This window comes from Scyliorhinus canicula, chromosome 1 (genome assembly GCF_902713615.1).
Source record: "Scyliorhinus canicula chromosome 1, sScyCan1.1, whole genome shotgun sequence".
Classification (NCBI taxonomy): domain Eukaryota; kingdom Metazoa; phylum Chordata; class Chondrichthyes; order Carcharhiniformes; family Scyliorhinidae; genus Scyliorhinus; species Scyliorhinus canicula.
In genome coordinates this window covers 226,443,173-226,465,206 of record NC_052146.1, presented here as the reverse complement: position 1 = coordinate 226,465,206, position 22,034 = coordinate 226,443,173, and the positions used below count along the sequence as shown (strand labels likewise).

General features: G+C 46.9%; 1 protein-coding gene across 1 annotated transcript in view; it reads left to right on the top strand.

The window, feature by feature from the left end:
• The window catches only part of LOC119963867 (chitin synthase chs-2-like), a 146,129-nt gene that overhangs the window by 85,329 nt on the left and 38,766 nt on the right, over window positions 1-22,034 (top strand). The window contains exons 10-11 of the mRNA XM_038793263.1: window positions 10,809-11,009; window positions 17,913-18,197. Of these exons, the coding sequence (XP_038649191.1) occupies window positions 10,809-11,009; window positions 17,913-18,197 (486 nt within the window). The remainder of the gene's footprint in view (window positions 1-10,808; window positions 11,010-17,912; window positions 18,198-22,034) is intronic.

Genomic DNA, 22,034 nt, shown 5'->3' with positions numbered 1-22,034 from the left:
CAATGGCATCAGCAGGTGGCCCATTTGTCTTCTGGACTCCTACATCCTCTGAGCTCGGTGTTCCAGGTCCCAAGTATCTTAGAAAAAATTGTCCTTCTTTCCAGCTACAGAAAAAGGGACAAAATGGCAACAGCAGCCTCTCGGCATTTGCAGCCACCAGCAGAAGCACGTAGCAAGCACGACCTGCAGCTGTGAAGTGGGCGGGGAATTGTGGAGCAGGTGAATAATCTACTCCTGAGAGGCAGGGTCAGTGATTTTATGTTGATAAGGCTAGATACCTCAGATTTTAGCAGCTCTTTGGGTTTAATGACAGTGGACTGAATTTGCAATACTCAAGAGTTGAAGGTAATTATTGAGCTGATTAAAAAATTGGCTGAGAGGCAGGAAACGGATTATGGACAGGTATTCTAATTAGCAGAATGTGATTCGGGTTCTACAAGGATCTGTGTTGGGGAATCTGTTATTCACTATTTATTAACAACATGGACAATTAAAGAGAACGCCACACATTCAAATTTGCCGATGACACAAGATAGACAAAATTGCAAGTCTGGATGAAAGCATAAAATTATAAAGACATTGATAGATGTGAACGAGGAAAAGACTGACAAATGGATTTTGATGTGGGCAAAAGTTAAATCCTTCACTTTGGACCTAAAAAGAATAGAATGAGCTACTTTCTAAATTGTGAATAGCTAGATACAGTGGATAAACTTGTTAGTCTAAGTTTATGGATCATGAAAATGTTTGAAGCAAGTCGAAAAAATAATCAAAAATGCTATTGAGGCAGGATTCTCTGTTCCCACAGCCAGCCAATGGGGTTCCCCATTATGGCCACTCCACACCATCGGGAAACCCACTGGCATGCCTGTGCTGCCCGCAGACCGGAGGAGAATTCCGCTGCTGGTCTTTGTATCTCAAGACTAGAAGTTATACTTCAGCTATCCAAAGCCCTTGTTAAATACTACATAAACAACTAGTCCCCTGACCCCTCGACTATGCCCTCCAACCTACTGATTACTACCCCACACCCTTGACTACCCTCCTGACCCAGCAGACAAACCCGCATCACCAACTGGCAGCAGACCCCCACACCCACCATCTTACCCCCATACCAATCCTGACTACTCTCCTGACCCCACTAGCTACCCCCTCTGCCTGCTTAAATGGTTTTAGAAACCCCCCAACTAACCACATGAGGACCCCGACTCATCCTACCCCCAACTGACTACCTGACACTCCCTCCAACCGACCACCCACTGCACCCCATCCCTGACTGACCATCTGATTCATCCTGCCCACTTGCCTTACACATTAACCTTCTCCCTGGCTTCTCAAAATAGCTGGGACCTTTCAACATCCCTGATTTATGGCTTTTGTGCTGTAAAAAGGAGATATGGCTTCCCTTCATCTGAGACTGCGGTATGCGACTGAAGGTCTCGGGAACCCACTGCACTGTACTTTTTCTGAGGAGGCCCGGGATGGAGGGTTGGGTGTAAAATGTGCAGCTTCCAACTAAGGTAAGTAAAATGGAATGGACTGGTAATCCGACTGTGATTGCCATTCCTTGGAGATTCTGGCCAAGACATTTCTTATCTGCAAGCCAGTGTAATTCAGTGAACTTGGGACGATAATGGGACAGGACCTGAAGCAAGTTAAGACATAAGCAGCACGGTTTTTGGCAACCACCTGATGCCTGTCCAGAATCGAGACACAGGAGAGAGGCGCACCAAGAAAACCATCTACTAACAGAAAGCTGCATTGAAAAGTCCATTAGAAACTTGTAGATGCATTTACTTTACCTTTGACCAGTCAGGTGGTATCATCCAATACAAGCCAGACAGGTGGTATCATATTGTGGTGATCTGCTGCACAGTGCACCTTGTGACCAGTCAATGAGGTTTTGAGATGGATGAATAGAAGGACCTGGAATGCCACTCTGCCTCAAAGGAAGAAGAGGGGGACAATGGGGGAGCTGTCAAGAAAACCATTGCGGAGTGCCACAGTGGTTAGCACTGCTGCCTCATGATGCAGAGGACCCGGTTTCGATCCTGGCCCTGGGTCATTGTTCGTGTGGAGTTTGCACATTTTCCCCGTGTCTGAATGGGTCCCACCTTCACAACCCAAAGATGTGCAGGGAAGGTGGATTGGCCATGCTAAATTGCCCCTTTATTGGAAAAACATTTTAAAAATAAAAAAACCCACAATTGCACAGTTATTGGAGGAAGACCGCTAAAGCCATCCCATGCAGGCCTCAAAATGATGAACAGGCCAGATCAGCCACAAGACAAAGGCTGATTCAGCACCATTCCATTTGAGCACCTCTCCGCTGTCTGACAAATGACTCTGCCACAAATTCTATCAGAGAGAGAAATTATTCAGCAATAGGACAGACCCAGCAGATGTGGCGGCACAGTGGTATATAGTCTGGAAGGAGTTGCCTTGGGAGTCCTCAACATCGACTCTGTACCCTATGAAGTCTTCAGATTAAACATAGGCAAGGAAACCTCCTGCTGATTATCACGTACAGGCCACCATCAACTGATGAATCAGTACTCCTCCATGTTGAGCACCACTTGTAGTAAGCAGTGGTAAGGGCACATAATTTACTCTGGGTGGGGGAACGTCAATATTCATCACCAAGTGTGGCTTGCTAGAATCACTATTGACCAAACTGATCATATCCGAAAGGACACGGCTACTAGACAGGGTCTGTGGCAGGTGGTGAGGAAGCCAACAAGAGGAAAAAATATACTTGACCTCATCCTCATCAATCTGCCTGCTGCAGATGGTTTGGTCCATGACAGTGTCAGTAGGATTTGCCACCGCACAGTCCTGGCGGAGACAAGTTCAGTCTTTACATTGAGGATATCCTCCATCGTGGTGTGTGGCACTACCACCGTCCTAAATGAGACAAACTTCAAACAGATTTAGCAACTCAAGATTCGGCATGCATAAGGCGCTGTGGGCCATTAGCAGCAGCAGAATTTACTCGACCACAATGTGTAAACACATGAACCAGCATATTTTGCCATTATGTCATTACCACCAAGCCAGGGGATCAACCCTGGTTCAGTGAGAGCATGCCAGGAGCAGCACCAGGTATACCTAAAGAATGAGTTGGAAATCTGGTGAAGCTACAACACAGGATTACTTGGATGCCAAACAGCATAAGCAGCAAGTAATAGACAGAGCTAAGCAATTCCATAATCAATAGATCAGATCTGAGCTCTGAGGTCCTGCCACATCCAGTCGTGAATGGTGGTGGACAACTAAACTAACTGGAGAAGGAGGCTCCACAAATATCCCATCCTCAATGATGAGTGAGGCCAGCACTTCAGTGTAAAAGATCAGGCTGAGCCTTTGGTTCAATCGTCAGACAGAAATGCCCAGTAGATTATCCATCGTCGTCTCCTTGGGAGATTGCCAACAACATAGATGTCAGTCTTCAGCTAATACGATTCATGCCACATGATATCAAGAAAAGGCTGAAGGCACTGGATACTACACAAGGCTATGGATCCCAACAATATTTCAGCAACAGTACTGTAGACTTGTGCTCCAGAACTTGCTGTGGCCCTAGCCAAGCTGTTCTAGTTCAGCTATAACACAGGCATGTACCCAGCAATGTGCAAAATTGCCCAGGTGCACAAGAAATAGGACAGATCTAACCCTGCTAATTGTTGGCCCCTCTCAATCATCAATAAAGTGATGGGAGGGCTAACAACAGTGCAATTAAATGGCTTCTGCTTAGTAATAACCTGCTCACTGATGCTCAGTTTGGGTTCTGTTCGGGCCACTCAACTCTTGACCTCATTGCAGCCTTGGTTCCAACAATTTGAACTCCAGAGGTGTGGTAAGAATGACTGCCTTTGATATCAAGGCAGAATTTTAACGAATGTGGCATCAATGAGCCCTAGCAAAACGAAAGTCAATGGGAATCAAGGGGGAAAGTATCTGCTGATTGGAGTTGTACTAATGACAAAGGAGTTGGTTGTTGTTGTTGTTGGACATCAGTCATTTTAGCTCGATACATCACTGCAAGAGTTCCTCAGGGTAGTGTCCTAGGCCCAGCCATCTTCAACTCCTTCATCAATGACCTTCCTGCCTCAATAAGGTCTGAAATTGGGATGTTTGCTGATGAAGACACAATGTTTTGCATTATTAACGACTCCTCAGATAATGAAGCAGTCCATGTCCAAATGCAGCAAGACCAGGACAATATCCAGGCTGGGCTAACAAGTGGCAAGTCGCATTCGTGCCATACAAGTGCCAGATAATGATCATCTCAAACAAGAGAAAATCTAACCAACACCCCTTGACATTCAATGGCATTACCATTGCTGAATACCCCATTAATAAAAAAAGATAATGTTAGGGCCTCTAAACCATGGGTCACAGATAGAGGGGGAGGTGGCTAGCGGAAAGAACAATGTGGAGTGATGGTGCAAAGTTGGTGGGGCAGGGGTGAGGGGGGGGGGGGCAATTGCAGGGGTGGTGGGGGCAAGTTCTAGATCCTGAAATGCTGGGGCCATTTGAAAAACAGCGAGCAGCACATTATATTGCAGTGACACTGGAGGGAGCAGAGCCCTGGCATCAATACAGAGTGAAGTGAAGGCTCACCCCAGATTCAAGGATGTCTCTCTGCACTTGCTCTATGAAATATGAGTGTACCTGACATATCAAGTTAATGTGGGACAGGAAACAGTACCATCCACAGTGTGATGTAAAGCGACACATGAGACGTGAGTCAGGACCTGAGATTGGTCAAGACCTGAGACTGGGCAGAGATGTTACCAATAAACATTTAGGACAAAACTTTCTAGCCATTCCCGCTGTGGGTTCTCCAGTGGAGATATGAACAAGAGGAAAAGCCATTGACAGCAGTGAGACTGGAATCTCCCAGCATCAGCCAATGTCGGGATGCCTCTGCCACTGCAATACACATTGCGGGGGGGGGGGGGGGGGGGGGGGGGGTGTTTGGAAAATCTCACTCTGAATGTTGTAACCTTACAGGACCCAGCATCTCTTTTTGAGATCTACTGAATAAATATGAAACACTCAAGGTTGTAAGCAAATGGAGGGAAGTCCTATTCCCTCAGGATGGCATGGCAGATTAAGCAGGATTGGATGGAGGGTACAAAAGAGGTCAGCCTCCATGGGTTTGTCCCTTGCACCTGGGCACATTGCTGAAAAAAGGTCAATGACGAAATGTATTCTGGAAAGGTCAGTGCAGCACCAAATATTCAGCTTTCGCCTTAAATGTGACGGTCAATAAGAGAAGGGGTAATGATACCCAGGCATCAACATTGGCTATCAGATATATGTCAGACCCTTTGTGCAGGATACTGGTCAGGCAGATATGACTCCAGTAGGTGCAGATTGGCCGAATGCAGAAGGTTTGACTATAGAACTTCATTACACAGTCCAGGCTGCCACCAGCATAGGAGCTGTGCATCTCTTTAATGGGTGACTGTATGTGCTTGCAGAAGAGAGCTCAGAATTCTCAAGAGTTGTCCTGAATTGAAGGCTGTGTGCCTTACATGATCATCCTGATTCCCACGGATGAATTGCTATAGAAATGGCGAATTGGTTGGAATGGAGGCAGGGCAGAATGGATGGTGCAAGCGATGTGGAGCCCTAAGAGAGTGAATGACCTAATGGATGGGTACAAGGGTCCATGTAGTGATCACAAAGTATTGTGCCCATGTTTGCACCACTGCTCACATAGAGGTCCAAGTAATGGCATGCCTCTGGAGTAATCAACTAGGAGGCAGATGCTGGAGCCCTGAACATCTAGCATTTCCAGAAGCTGTGAGCACAGATGTGTGGACGATAAAGGAGCCCATCCAGGCCATGAGCACCACATGACTCTGGTGTGCACACACAGACCTTCCTCGAGAGATTGTCGCCCATCATGGAGAACCATATCCTGCAGATCACCCAATGAATGCCAGAGACGTGCACTCACTCCTTGAGCTCTGTGGTTCAATGGCTGGATGAGAGGGGGATGAGACATATGGAATGACCATTTGGTTTTCGGGCTCCTCAGTTGAGCTGGGAGAGACAAGTGTGCTCTAACCGAGTGGAGCAGTGGCTGTCTTCAGCATTGGTGGGATCTTCTCAGGGACCTCCTGACATGGGTAGCAGCTCCTCTGACAGTAACACCAACACCTCACAAAGCAGCGGAGATTGAGGGGCTCCTGCACAGTGGAGGAGGCCCTCAGTATTCAAGGGTATCAAAACCTCCGGTAACTAAAGGATAACTGTCATGGTCTTCACAAAGCAGAAAGGTGAGCATAGCAGGAGCACTGCTTCAGAATACCCAGTCACATGTGAAAGATTCACCATAGAAACATATAAAGTAGGAGCAGGAAGAAGCCATTGGTCCCCTTGAGCCTGCTCATTATGATCATGGTTCATCATCCAACTCAATAGTTTATTCCCACCATCACCCCATATCTTTGAACTATTTTTGTCCAAGAGCTGCACGTAACTCCTTCTTGAAAACATATAATGTTTAGGCCTCAAATACTCTCTGTGGTAGCAAATTCCACAGCCTTACCACTCTCTGGGTGGAGAACTTTCTCCTCATCTCAGTTCAAAATGGTCTACCCCGTATCCATAGACTGTAACCCTTGGTTCTGAACAGTCCTAATATCTGGAATATCCTTCCTGCATTGACCCTATCTAATCCTGTGAGAATTTTATAGGTTTCTATGATATCTTCCATCGTTCTTCTGAACTACAGCGAATATAATTCTAACTGACTCAATCTCTCATCACATGCCATCCCAGTTTCCAGACTGGTAAACCCTTGCTGCACTCCCTCTATAGCAAAGGTAACCTTCCTCAGATAAGGAGAGCAAAACTGCATGCAATATTCCAGGTGTCGTCTCGCCAAGGTCCTGTACAATTTCAGCAAGACATCACTTCTCTTGTACATGAATCTTCACACTATGAAGGCCAACATACCATTTGCCTTCTTTCCCTGCTGAACCTGAATGCTTACTTTCAGCGACTGGTGTACGAGGACACCCAGGTCTCGTTGCACATTTCCCTCTTTCAATGTATATAATTCAGATAATAATCTGTCTTCATGTTTTTGCTGCCAAAGTAGATAACCTCTCATTTATCCACATTATGCTGCATCTGCCACGCATTTGCCCACTCACTCACCTTGTCCAAATCACATTGAAGTACCTCTGAATCCTCTTCACAGCTCACCCTGCTTTGTGCCATTTGATTTTGAAAGGGCAACAAAGAGTCCACGAGAGTTGAAAACAAAAACAGACTTTATATTACAATTATGATTATATAAGGGCTCCAGTAGTTCCCTACTGGATCTTCTCTCTAGCTGGTGCCTAAACTGGCTGGCTTTATGTATGGTCCATCTAGGCACTGTTCTGTACCCAGCAGAGACTGGCTCTAAGGCTCGGACCAACATTGGGCATTATTGTGAGAGACCTATGAATACTCTCTTAAGCACAACCCAGGTACGCACATTGCGAATGCAGATGCTCTGAGTCCTCTCCCGTTTCCCACAAGCTTTGCCCCTCTGCCAGCATTGGAAGAAGTCATCATGACCTTGAACTTCCTGAATAACTTTCCAGTTTCCACAAAACAGATTCAAGTGTGGACCGAAAAGCAATTTGCAAAATTGTACCGTATGATCCTCAGTGACAGCCCGCAGATGACATGAAGTCTTTCCTCATCAAAAAAATCAGAATGTAGAAGATGGCATCATCCTGTGGGGAGCCTGAGTAATCATCCCCCGCCAGTTTGGCACCCAATCCTGACGGAAGTAAACAATGGACACCCCGGGATATCCAAAATGAAAATGCACACAAGGAGCTATATCTGGTGGCCTGGGCTCGATCCAGACCTCGAGAATCTGGCGAAGCAGTGCTCCTTGTGCCAAGAGAACCAGAAGCTCCCACCTTCAGCTTATTCGCATCCATGGGAATGGCCAGGAAGTCCAAGCGTACGGGTGCACACGATGGCTCATTCTTGGGATTGATGTTCATGCACATTCAAAATGGTTAGAAGTACATCATATGCCTTCCACAACTTCTCATGTAACAACAGAAAAACTCCAGCAAAGATTCTGTAAACCATGGCACACCAGCGGTCCTCGTATCCGATAATGGTACCCTCTTTACCAGTGGAGAATTTCAAGTATTCATGAAGTTGAATGACATGAAACACATCCGAACAGCGCTGTAACATTCTTCGTCTATTGCCTGGCCGAATGGGCAGTTGAAACATTCAAAACTGGAATGAATAAACAGCCTGCTGGTTCCCTGGATATTAAATTGACCCGGTGCCCCTTTGATTATAGAATCACACCGCACATGCCAAGAGTTGCACCAGCGGAATTGTTCATGGGATGACGACTGCACACCAGGCTCAGCCTACTGTTTCCCAACTTGGTGGGAAAGATGGAGTCAAAGCAGGAGACCCAAAATAGGAACTACAACACTAGAAAACCCAAAAGTGTCTTCAGAAACGGGGATGCCGTCTATGGGCAGAACTTTGGAGATGGCTCCCAATGGATCCCAGGATTGTGCTGGAAAATTCTGGTCTGGTTTCTTACAAATGCTTGGGAACGCCAGGAAAAAAACACCTAGACCACCTGAGAAGCAGAGAACCCACTCCAGTGGAGACAGTTTCAGCAGAAACAACATCCTTGATGCACACTGTGACTACCTTCACCAGGGTAACTTGGTGACAGCTCCTCAGCCCTAGCTCCTGGCTGAATGATTTGTGCCCTCTATTTAAATGCACCCTCGCAGAGGCTGTTCCACACACCCCAACTCAGTAACCTGGGGAAGCTGGTCCGAATCGATCCCCTTCTTTCCTCATCCCCAACCATTTTCCTCACATTCCTTCCTCACTCCCACCGCACTTCACCTCCCTACCCCATTCCTCCCCCTGGCTCTTTCCTCTCCCACCTCACATTCTCCCTCTCCATGCCCCGTTTGACCCTTCCTCTCTGTTCCCTTCCACAATTCACTTTCTCATCCTCCTTTACATTAAATTTAATCTGCCATATGCCTGCCCATTCTAACAGCCTGTCTATTTCCCCTTGAACTCTCACACAATCCTCCTCACAGTTCAAAATACTTCCAAGTCTTGTATCATCTTCAGATTTTGAAATTTTGCCCACACACCTCGGTCTATGTTGTAAACATAAATCAAGAAAAGCAGTGATTTCTCCATACACCAGCCCCTCCTTGTCAGAAGTAAGTAAATGTTCTATAATTCATGTCTTTCATAGGCTTGGATTAAATAATTACACTATTATGCTCATGATTCAATATACCACATGGTTGGAAATAAAATGACTACCAGCATTTAATATTTTTCATTTCGAAAGGATAGTTTTACTGACATTTGGAGACTCAAATGATTAATATATATGAAAACAATGTAATATAGACACTACTGGCCCATGGCAAATAGCTCCTCTCAGATCTCAGGGCCTCTCCATTGCTCTGTACAGACACAATGCTAAGACTGAGAGGGCACTAAGACTAAGGATGCCACCATACCCTTGCGCCCCTCCCCCCCACCTCCGCCCCTTATCTCAGGCAAGTTAGTCCTTGCTTCAGATTGCAACTTCCAGTGTCCAAGGAGCTCTGTGTTGCCTGCCAAGACACACTTTTGCTCACAATAGCTGCCGACTGCCACCAACAATGTGGATAAATGGGAGTGATCCACTCTGATAGCAAAAAGAGGAAGGCAGATTGTTAATACTGACCTCCCACTTGGGCTTCACCTGGTTATTTCTGGTGTAGCATTGAAACACCAGTGTTCCTGTCCACCCAAGCAGAAAATAGGAAAAAATGGTAAAATTGCTCAACAGACTTAATTAACTTCCCAGCATATTACATTTACCCTCCTCCCACCGACCCAGCTGCCTTTAGCAATATTGGGCGCAACCTACCCAAATGCGTCAGAGTCCCATAAAGAGCACGTTTTGCCGGGTATTTCCCAGAGTTCGGAGTGTTGAGAAACCCGACACTATCGAACAGGACACTGTTCCCTTTCGGTTGATTCGGGGAACTACCTGACAAGGTTGCAATTATTCCCGTTCTCTGCATGGAAGAACTCCTCAGTGCAGAATAAGATTGGGACATGTTGTCCAGATCTCTTGAGCCGCTAATGAAAGCCCCGACCACCCGCAAAGCCCCAACTATATAGGGGTCCGCGATTGCCATTCCGTCTGCTCACCCAAAGTCTCTAAGGCAAAGGGGTTAGATCCTAAAACCTTGGTTAGATCATGGGGGAGCATATTAGAGTGAGACCAGCTGTCTCGCTCTATGATGCAGATTTAATAAAAAGTGATCCCACCCACAAAGGGAGGGATTCACATCATAACGTCTCACAAGATCGTTACGTCATGAGGCATGACGAGTCGGGTAGGTCCAGGAAGAGGGGTTGCCCGGTATCTACCAGCCATGCCGCTCCATGCCGTGCTGCCTTTTGGACACAACACGGCTGGTAGATTGCGACCAGTCAGTTGTGATGTGAAAGCATCAGGCTCCCATCCCATTGCCATCAGCCTCAATGTTGTCACCTCCTGCCTTCCAGCAAGCCTCCAATGGGCTGGTAAAATTCAGCCCTGAGTTTCTCCGCAGGCAGGGTATAGTTGATTTTATGATTATGGAACAAACAGGCTTGACCAATCAAATGTCCTTTTCTTGTTCCATATTTTCTCACAGTAAATCATCAAATTTTGAAATGTATTAACTCTGTGTAGAACAGTAAAGTGTATATTTCCTCACGTCTCCTTCCTCTCAAAGGTCCTGTGGTCTGGTACCAGAAGTTTGAATACGCTGTTGGTCACTGGCTACAGAAGACGGCTGAACACGTGCTAGGCTGCGTACTGTGCAGTCCAGGATGCTTTAGTTTGTACAGGGCTGCAGCCTTAATGGATGACAATGTTGTGAAAAAATACACAACCAAAGCCACTGAAGGACACCATTTTGTCCAATATGATCAAGGTATGTAACTGCGTTGCCTTCTATATTGGGCTAGAATTTCCATAGATTTCCCTCCATAATCCTGGGAACGCTGTAAATGATTGTTTATAGTGTGTGCAAAAGGTTCTGATGTTCTTCCATAAAAGGTATGGTGGAAAATAGGGCAAATTCTTGGCAATCAAAAAATATATATTTCTATTCAAACGTTTTCAATTTTATACATAACAAAACAACACAAACCCCTCCCTATTATTTAAACATGACAGAACCCCCCCCCCCCCCCCCCAAAACGTGGCCAGAAACTAACAGCGACCAGCTCTTAATAGGACAAAATAAATGGCTGCCATCTTTGATAAAACCCCTCAATTGCCCCCTTTACTTTCCTTTCTCAAGGGGTAAAAACTCCATCAGATCCTCCAGCCATACTGAGGCACTGGCTGGCGAAGCTGACCTCCACCCCAGCAGCACTTGCCTTCCAGCAACCAGTGAAGGCTGGGACACCAACCCGGCTCCCATCTACAGCTCTCAGCTCTGGCCCAAATGTCATCCCGAAATGGACAAGGTTCCAATTCAATTTTCAAAATCGTTGACAGGGTGCTGAAGTTGGAGACCAAGAACGCCACGAGCTTAGGCACGCCCAGAACATGTGCACATGGTTAGCCGGACCTCTCCCACAGCTCTCGCACTTGTCCTCCAGTCCCACAAACAACCTACTCATCCTGAACCGAGTCAAATGATATCTATGCACTACCTTCAGCTGTATTAATCCATTCCTCACACACAAAGAGGTGGCATTCACCATCCGCAGGGGCTCACTCCACACCGCCTCCTCCAGTTCTTGTCCCAACTCCTCCTCTCACTTGGCCGTAACTCTGTTCACCGATACTGCCATAATCCTTCCATAGATACCTGATGTACTCCCCTGCTCCGCCCCTGCAAGTGATAACACCCTCTCCAGCAACGAGAATGGCGGCATCACAGGGAATGTTGGAAAGATCTTTTGCACAATATTACGTACCTGTAGGTATCCAAATGCGTCAGACCGCAAGAGCCGAAATTGCAAAACTCGCGAATTGCCCCTCCAAAAACAAATCCCCGATGGCTTTCACCCTCTTCTCCTCCCATCCCCTAAACCTAGCACCAACCTCGCAGGCTCAAACAATTTGGACAAATCAGTGGCAACTTCGACACTGCCCCCGAATTAAAGTTTGGTCGAAATTGTCTCCAGATGTTCATGGTGGAAACCATCACCGGTTTAGCCGAATATTTCCCCGGAGAAAACGGGAGTGAAGGCTCCAGCAACGCTCTGAATCCCAACCCCCAACATGATATAGACTACACCCGCTCCCATATAGATTCAGGATCGTGATACCACCCCAACATTTTCTCAGCATTCGCTGCCCTGTAGTAATATATGAAGCTCAGCAACACCAAACCCCCTGACTGATGATCTCTCTGAAGGACCATCTTTCACATCCCTGCAATTTTACCCATCCAAATAAAGGTCAAAATCAACTTTTCATCCCTCCTCCCCAAAGAAGGACTTTGACAGAAACTCCGGCAAACAATGGAACAGAAACAGAAACAGTGATAAAATCATGACCGACCTTATTCTGACCGCCAAGAGAGAGACAATCCCATCTGGGCAAATCAGCCTTGACCCTACTCACCAAGCTCGTAAAGTTCAAATTAGGGAGCCAGAGTCAATCCCAAGCTACCTGAACCCCCAGATACCTAAAGTGTGAACCTGTTAACCGGAACGTCAACACCCCCAAATTGGCTCCCCTCTCCGGCGGAGTGACCAAGATACACTCACATTTCTCCAAATTCAGTTTATACCCTGAAAAAGTGCCAAAACACTTCAACAGCGCCATTATATCACCCATTCTGCAGATCGGATCAGTCAAATACAGAAGACCATTACCGTTCAAGACCAAAATCATCGCACCCACATTTAATAAGGAAATCGGACGGTACGACCCACACTCCACAGGATCCTTATCCTTATTTAATAGCAGTGAGATGGACGCTTCCATCATTATCTCCAGAAGAGACCCCCCGTGATACTGAATCCTCGACATCTCCACCAAAAATGGTACCAACCAACCGATCAGAAAACGTTTTATCAAAATTCCACCGTGAACCATCCACCCCCCGCACTCCTCCACCTTAGGACACTCCCACCCTTCCGATAACTCCACCATATCCAACTCCTCCCCAGGTGGCTCCAACCCACACACATTGTTACAGAACATCTCAAATGCCCCATTAACTTTATCTGGTGCAGACACTAAGCCACCACCCGAATCTCACACCTGGACAATCTCTCGAGAGGTTGCCTGCTGTCTCAACTGATTAGCCAAAAGATGACTAACCTTCTCCCCATATTCGTACATTAACCCCACTTGAGCGCTGCAACTGGCACACCATCTTATCAGTGGGTAAAAGATCAAACTGCATCTGCCGCTTCTTTCTGTTAGCCAGGAGCTCTGGGGTGGGGGTCACTCGAATACTTACTATCTACCTCATAGATCTCACCCACCAAACTTTGACATTCCCCCTTGCATCATTGTCCGCCTGTCCCTTATCCTAAATGATCTCCCCTCCCACCGCTGCCTCCAGGGCCTCCCACCAAACCGAGGGCGAAATCTCCCCATTCTTATTAAACTCCACATACTCTGGCCATCCTCACACAAAACCCCAAATTACAGCTCAACATCCAAGCTCCCCCCCCCCCCCCCCCCCCCCCCCCCCCCCCTCCACCACCGGTTGCAAATACCGCCAATGATCCATTCACTTTTTTCCTTCATAATCACCGTCAATACCTTTCCTCCCCATGATAGGGCCAATGACTGGTTTAGACCGATCCAGCTTGGGACTCAAAACACAATTCACTTTCTACCCAAGATCAGCTGATACATGTCCATGTCTGGTATGGCCGCCAGCATCCTCTTCATAAGCACTACATCGTCCCAATTTGGAGCGCACACATTCGCCAACACCACCAACTAACCCACCAACATCCCCATGACTATGTCATACAGACCTCCCAGGGTCATTATCACCTTCCCCATCTGAAACCAAACTCTTTTTATTAGTTAGTATTGCCAACCCTCCCAAACTCTGCTAGCCCAGGGGAAAGAAATCCAGGACATCGAATTAAAACTCTCCAACCAAGAGGACGAGATAACTGTGCTGGAGCATAAGGTGGAGGTGCTGGAACCAGGAGGCAGAATTTAAGAATTGTTGGCCTTCCTGAAGGTATTGAGCGATCCGATGCGGGAGCGTATGTGGCGAGTATGCTGGAGTTGTTGATGGAAGTGGGGGCTTTCCCTCGACCCCTAGAGCTGGATGGAGCCCACAGAGCTCTTGCAAGGAAACCCAAAGCGAACGACCCGCCAAGGGCCATGGTGGTCCGTTTCCACCGATTTTCAGACAAGGAGCACGTCCTGTGATGGGTCAAGAAGGAACGGAGCAGCAAGTGGGAGAATAATGAGGTGTGCATCTATGAAGACCTGGGTGCGGAGCTGGCCAAGAGACGTGCGGGGTTCAACCGGGCAAAGGCGATCCTCTTTAAGAAGGGGGTGAAGTTTGGGGTTTTATACCCAGAGAGACTGTGGGTAGTGGACAAAGACCGAGACTATTATTTTGAGTCGCCAGGTGATGTTTGGACATTTATTAAAGAGAAGAAGTTGGACTCGAGTTAAGAGACACTGAATGCGTCGAAATTGGGAGGAGGCAATGTTTGTACTTGTGTTCTGTTTTAAATAAGATTGTGGTTAGTCATGGGCGAGAGAGCGGGTTGGGGGACAGTTGGAGGCAGCTTTGTTTAGAAGGTGGTCGATACGGCGGGGAGGGGGGGGAGATGGGCCCTAAAACCTGAAGCTAGCACTACCCTTCGGGGGACCGAGTTCTGTTTTAAGTGAGTGTGTCTGTTTGGCTTTATGGTTATGCTAATGGATTTTGGAGAGCTGATGTTTACTTACTGGGGAATGTGATCTTGTAAATAGGTTTTTTCTATGTGGGGAGAGTGACCCAAACAATAGAGCGTCAGTCTGGATAGCAAGGATTAGTTGACTCTCGGGAATGTGGTGGGGGGTGACTTAGTGTTTAGTTGCAGTTGGATTTGGGAGATCAGGTTTTTGGTGTTAGGCGGGGAGGGGATGGCTGCTCTGCGGGCAAGGGAGAAATGTTCTTCAGGAAATAAAAGGAGGGTTGGGGTCAGCCGCGGCTTGAGGGGGTGCGCGGGGAAACGGGGGGCACGGGCTCTGGGCTGGCCAAGAAAGGGTGATGGCTAGTCGTTGGGGGGGGGGGGGGCATAACCCCCCGTCCAGGCTGATTACTTGGAACGTGAGAGGTCTGAATGGGCCAGTGAAGGGAGCACGCGTGTTTGCGCATTTAAAGGGTCTATAGGCAGACGTGGCAATGCTCCAGGAGACACATCTGAAGGTCATGGACCAGATGAGATTAAGGAAGGGTTGGGTGGGTCAGGTGTTCCACTCAGGGCAGGACTTGAAGACCAGGGGTGTAGCAATTCTGATCAGTAAGTGAGTGGCATTTGAGGCTGGGAGAATAGTGGCTGATAAAAGGGGTAGGTATATCATGGTGAGTTGGAAGCTGGAGGGGGTCCGAGTGATGCTCGTGAATGTCTACGCCCCGAACTAGGACAATGTGGATTTTATGAGGCGTGTGTTAGGTAAAATCCCGGACCTGGAGTCACACAACTTGGTCATGGGAGGTGACTTTAATACGGTCATTGAACCTGAATTAGATCGCTCAAAATCCAGGACAGGGAAGAGGCCGGCGGCGGCAAGGGAGCTGAAGGACTTTGTGGAACAGATGGAGGGGTTAGACCACTGGAGGTTTACACAGCCGAGGGTAAAGGAGTTTTCCTTCTTCTCCCACGTCCACAAAGTTTATTCCCGTATTGATTTTTTTGTTCTGGGCAGGGCATTGATCCCAAAGGTGATAGGAACGGAATACTCAGCAATTACAGTTTCGGATCATGCCCGCACTGGGTAGATTTGTGCATTGGGGAGGAGAGAGGGCAGCATGCGCTGTGGAGACTGGACATTGGGTTGTTAGCGGATGAGGTGGTTTGCGGGCGGGTGAATAAGGGTATCCAGAACTATTTGGAAACAAACGACACTGGAGAGGTTTCGGCAGCGACGGTCTGGGAAGCCCTGAAGGCAGTTACTAAAGGGGAACCATAGAGAAAAGACGGAAAGGGCGGAGAGGGAGAGATTGGTGGAGGAGTTACTCCGGGTGGATAGGAAATATGCGGAGGCCCCAGACGCGGGACTCCTGAGGGAGTGGCGCAAGCATCAGGCGGAGTTCGAATTGTTGACCACAGGGAAAGCGGTAGAACAGTTGAGGAAGGCTCGGGGTGCGGTGTATGAATATGGGGAGAAGGCGAGCAGGATGCTGGCGCACCAGCTTAGGAAGAGAGAGGCGGCCAGGGAGATTGTGGGAGTAAAGAATAAGGAGGCAACTTGGTCTCAGACCCGGAGGGGGTGAATGAAGTTTTTGAGGAATTCTACAGCAAACTATATGAGTCGGAACCCCTGGCGGGTGCGGAAGGGATGAGGCAATTTCTGGACCAGTTGAAGTTCCTGAGGGTGGAGGAAGGCCGGGTGGAGGGGCTGGGAGCACCGACCGAGATAGAAAAAATTATTAAGGGCATTTGAGGCTGGGAGAATAGTGGCTGATAAAAGGGGTAGGTATATCATGGTGAGTTGGAAGCTGGAGGGGGTCCGAGTGATGCTCGTGAATGTCTACGCCCCGAACTTCATTCACCCCCTCCGGGGGTCTGAGCCGGAAATATCTATTTTTGCACTATGTTAATGTTTAACGCCTATTGTTCCTTTTCTGTTCTTGTTACAAAATTGACAAATATTTCAAGAAAAATATTTTTTTTAAAAAGAAAATGACCCCCCCCCCCCCCCCCCCGGGCGATTCTCTGTGCTCGACGGGCCGAGTGCCCGGCGAGTTCTGCCGAATCCCGCCGGCGTCGTTTGTGTATGGTCTTATCCGGCGGGACCTCGCCGATTTTGCTGCGGGGGCCGTTCTGGTGGGGGGACGGGGGGGAGCCGACTCCGGGGTGGGGGTGGCCTCCACGGTGGCCAGGCCTGTGATCGGGGGCAACCGATCGGCATGCGGGCTCATTCCAGGGGGTGCCTATGTTCCACCGTGCGGTGCCCCTGTCGGGCACTGCCATATTGCCCGAGGGCCGCACAGAGACAGCCACGGTGCCAATGCGCGGACCCGCGCCGGCTGTGGCGTGTGCAGTGGGTCGGCATTCGGTGCCGGAGCAGCGCACAGCCCACCGCCGCCATTCTAGCCCCCTGAGGAAGGTGTGAATGCCTAGGCTTGGAAGCCCGTTGGCGGTGGTGCCGTTCGCGACAGTTTTGATGCCGGTGTCAACACGTGGCCAGGATTTAGCAGAATCCTGGCCCATATACCCCCACAATACAAAAACACAAATTGCACAAGATCTCTATTAACAACATCCATATACAAAGTGGAAAAAGAGAAATAAAAAACACTATAGTAAAACAACTTCACCAAACAGCCTGGTCCCAACCACCATCAAGGTCCCAGTCAAACCCCATCAGTTCAGCTCACGTCTTTGAGCCTTAATGAAAGCCTCCGCTTTTTCAGCCGTCTCAATTAAAATAGCTATGAAAGCACACCCTGACCATTCATGGTGGCTCATTCACGCATGGTTTCACCCTGAGCGATGAGTGGGCCCTATCCAGCTTGATGCGGGGGTCCTGGACCTCCTCCCCCAACAGCTTAGAAAACATCGTCTCAATACAATGTACCAAGAGAATCTCATATTTTTGAATGATTTAAATGAGCAGTCATAGTATGATGGGCAAGTAAGTACTTTTAACTGTGATGTGCATTAATCAACTCTTACAGGAGAAGACCGTTGGCTATGTACATTATTACTGCAACAGGGTTGGCGTGTCGAATACAACGCAGCTTCAGATGCCTTCACAAACGCACCACAGGAGTTCAAAGAATTCTACAACCAACGACGGCGTTGGGTGCCATCGACTTTGGCAAATACAATTGACCTCTTAAACAGTGGAGCACAAACCTCCAAGAGAAACCCCTCCATTTCAAAACTCTACATTCTGTACCAGATAATTGGAACAGCAGCATCGATTCTGGGTCCTGCCACTGTGGTTTTGATGATAGCAGGTGACTATGGCTTTCTACCATATTCTGATATTTTCTCACGTCGAACTGATATTTCAATAGCGGCATGGCGGCATAGAGGTTAGCACTGCTTTCTCACAGCACCTGGGACATGGTTCAATTTTAACCTTGGGTGACTGCCTGTGTGGAATTTGCACATTTTTCCCATGCCTGCGTGGGTTTCCTCCAGGTGCTCTGGTTTCCTCCCAGTCTAAAGATGTGCAGGTTAGGTGGACTGGCTATGATCAATTGCCCCTTAGAGTCCAATGGTTAGGTGGGGTTATGGGGTTACAGGGATACGGCAGGGGAGCGGGCTTGGGTAGGATGCTCTTTTTTGGAGGGTCGGTGCAAACTCATTGGGCTGAATGGTCTCCTTCTACACTGTAGGGATTCTATGATTCTATAATTATTAGCTTTATTTCATTTCTGTGGTATTATCATAAAATAGCATCAGTGCTGCAAACGCATTAGTGATTGTGTTTAGCTGCATGCAGATGTAAGGACACAAGCATATTTACCTTCATGATTGCAGTGCAGATTTCGGAAGCAGTATGAAAGATGTGCTGACACACGGTCATCTACTGATATGCCACATCAGGATCTGCCAAAATAATCAGGCATCAGCTGTAGAAATGACACTATGAACAGGTTTCTGATTTAATTGTGCAACCTTAGAGTGGGATGTACATCCCTAATTATCCAGCAATTATACATAGGGTCACAGTTTTCATTAAAATATGATTTGGGAAAATATGATTTGGAACACCTGGTTACAATTACTTACAAATATGAGGGCAAGTTCAGAAATCCTGTGCTCCCAAGAAGAAATGTCATTTGCTGGGAATGTGGATCACTTAAAAATCTGTCACACTGATTCCTCAGCAAGGATCTCAACCGGGATGTAGGTTTGTCAAGATACTGTTGACATAAATCAGACTGAAACACATAATGGTGTAATTTGCATCTGTCACCATCATAGTTTTTCATCCTCAACAAACAAACAGATTATGTTTACCAAACACCTCGGTCCATATGCCTGGGTTACCCAGCTTCGCATTTCAGGGGTACCCCTCCAATACAGTAGGACTCCTTCCAGGTAGTTCCCACGTAATGGTTTACCTGGTAATTGCCCAAAAATGCTCAATTCCTCTGGACGGTACATTGATTGATTGATTTATTTGATTTATTGTCACATGTACCGAAATACAGTGAAAAGTATTTTTCTGAAGCCGGTGGACCATACACAGTACGTACATAGTAGACAAAAGAATAATCAACAGGTAACATTGACAAATGGTACTTCAACAAACAGTGATTGGTTACCGTCCGCAACAAGGGGCGAAACAAAGCAAATACATGAGCAAGAGCAGCATAGGGCGTCGTGAATAGTGTTCTTACAGGGAACAGATCAGTCTGAGGGGGAGTCGTTGAGGAGTCTTGTAGCTGTGGGGAAGAAGCTGTTCCTATGTCTGGATGTGCGGGTCTTCTGACTTCTGTACCTTCTGCCTGATGGAAGGGTCTGGAAGAAGGCAATGCCTGGGTGGGAGGGGGCTCTGATAATGCAGTCTGCCTTCCTGAAGCAGCAGGAGGTGTACACAGAACCAATGTGGGGGTGGCAAGCATGTGTGATGCGTTGATGAGTTCACCACACTCTGCAGTTTCTTGCGATCTTGGACTGAGCAGTTGCCATGCTGGGCTGTGATGCAGCCAGATAGGATGCTCTTTATCGCACATCTGTAGAAGTTTGTGAGAGTCGATGCAGACATGCCAAATTTCTTTAGCTTCCGTAGGAAGTAGAGATGTTGTGGGCTTTCTTAACTGTTGCATCAACGTGAGTGGACCAGGACAGACTGTTGGTGATGGTGGCCTCCAGGAACTTAAAGCTATCGACCATCTTACTTCGGAGCCATTGATGCATTGAGCCATTGGTCGTGGATGGCACGGTAGCACAGTGGTTAGCAATGTTGCTTTGCAGTGCCAGGGTCCCAGGTTCGATTCTTGCTTGGGTCGCTGTCTGTGTGGAGTTTGCATGTTCTCCCTGTGTCAGCGTGGGTTTATTTCCTCCCACAAGTCCCGAAAGACGTGCTGTTAGGTGAATTGGACATTCTGAATTCTCCCTCTGTGTACCCGAACAGGCGCCGGAGTGTGGCGATGAGCAGATTTTCACAGTAATTTCATTACAGTGTTAATGTAAGCCGACTTGTGACAATAATAAAGATTATTATTATTGAACCATCGGACAGAAGAAATTTGAATCCCTAACTTTGGATGGTTCTGCCAGTTTTATCCGAAAAGTTATTCTGAAAGTGTTAGAGGAATAAAACTATTTCGAACTCCAGAGTAAGTATTAAAAAAACCAAGACCTTGCCTCGCATGGAACACCCTGCACAAACACAACCCCCCCCAGGGGACCCATCACACCACTCCACATCCACCCCTCCGCTCCTCTGCGGAGGTTACAGGACCTCTTTATGCTGACAATGCCTGCCAAATACTTGATCAACAATTCCACTCATGCCCAATGTCTTGTGTCATGATGTCACGTCCATCTTCGCAGTATGTTGTGGCCCTCTTGTAATGCATTCACATGTTGTGAGAATGCCTAGTTTTTCCACAATCTCTCCAATTCTTTCATATACTTTCTAAAGTGCAGAGCTCAGGACTGCATGCAGTACACCAGATGGGACCTGTTATGGGCCAGGGTTTACAGAACCCCAAAGTGTATCATGGAGTTCACCTGACCTAAAACCTTTGATAGATTGTGGTATGGGGAGCACACGGCCCACTCTACAGGAGTGGTACAGCAGAAATGGAAAAGTATTTTTTAAAGCAAAACAATGTTTATTCTATGAACTCAAGTCACCCTTTTTAAAACATACAGTGAACATCTTAGCAACCATGAACTCAAATACAACCCCCAAAGAATACAACACTAAGTAAGACTTAAGCTGTACTTTTAACATCCATAAGACTTTTAAAAAACTTTAAACAGAAGTACATCAGGTTAAAGTCACTGCTGAGAGCAGTTATTAGTTTTCAATCACCAAAGGATCGATTTACAGTTTTTAGATGAGAGAGAGAGAGAGACTAATACCCCTTCTGGTTGTGACTGCAGCAATCCAGCTCTGAAAACGAAACTAAAATACACCCTGCAGCAAACAGCCTAAAACGAAAGTAAAAAGCTGACGACAGCCCAGCTCCACCCACTCTCTGACATCACTGCAGTAGTAAACACCCATTTCTTAAAGGTACTCTCACAACAGATATTTATATACACACCCATTTATAAACACCCATTTCTTTAAGGTACTCTCACATGACAGACCTAACCATGTTTTATTCATTGTTTTAACAGTCTGAAGTGAGCTCTGTATATGTTAATACATGATTATTTAATGTGCAGTCAGTACAGTCAGATGATCTCTGGATGGCAACATTAACAGAACTATAAAAGGAGTTTCCAGCTCTTTCTTAGTGTGTGTGTATTGCAGTTAGAGGATAGAAGTGAACAGCTCAGAGTGTAGTGTATTATATTAATTGTTAATTTAAACTAATCTTAGTTAATTATGTTATTAGTCAAAGTATTAAAGTAAAAGAACTCTCAAGTATATTATTTTGTTACTCAATAAATAATTTGTCATCAACTGGAAGACTTTGACTGTTTATCATCAAGTTAAATACAACTCAGCAAGACAATTGAGTAATATATCTTCTACATCTCTGTAATATAACATGGTACCAGGTACAAAGTGCTTTAAGAACAACTAGTAGTAAGATTAGGAAAGAAAAGAAAAAGTTCTGATACCGACTGTTCAACTGTGGAAGTCCTCACAGCAAATA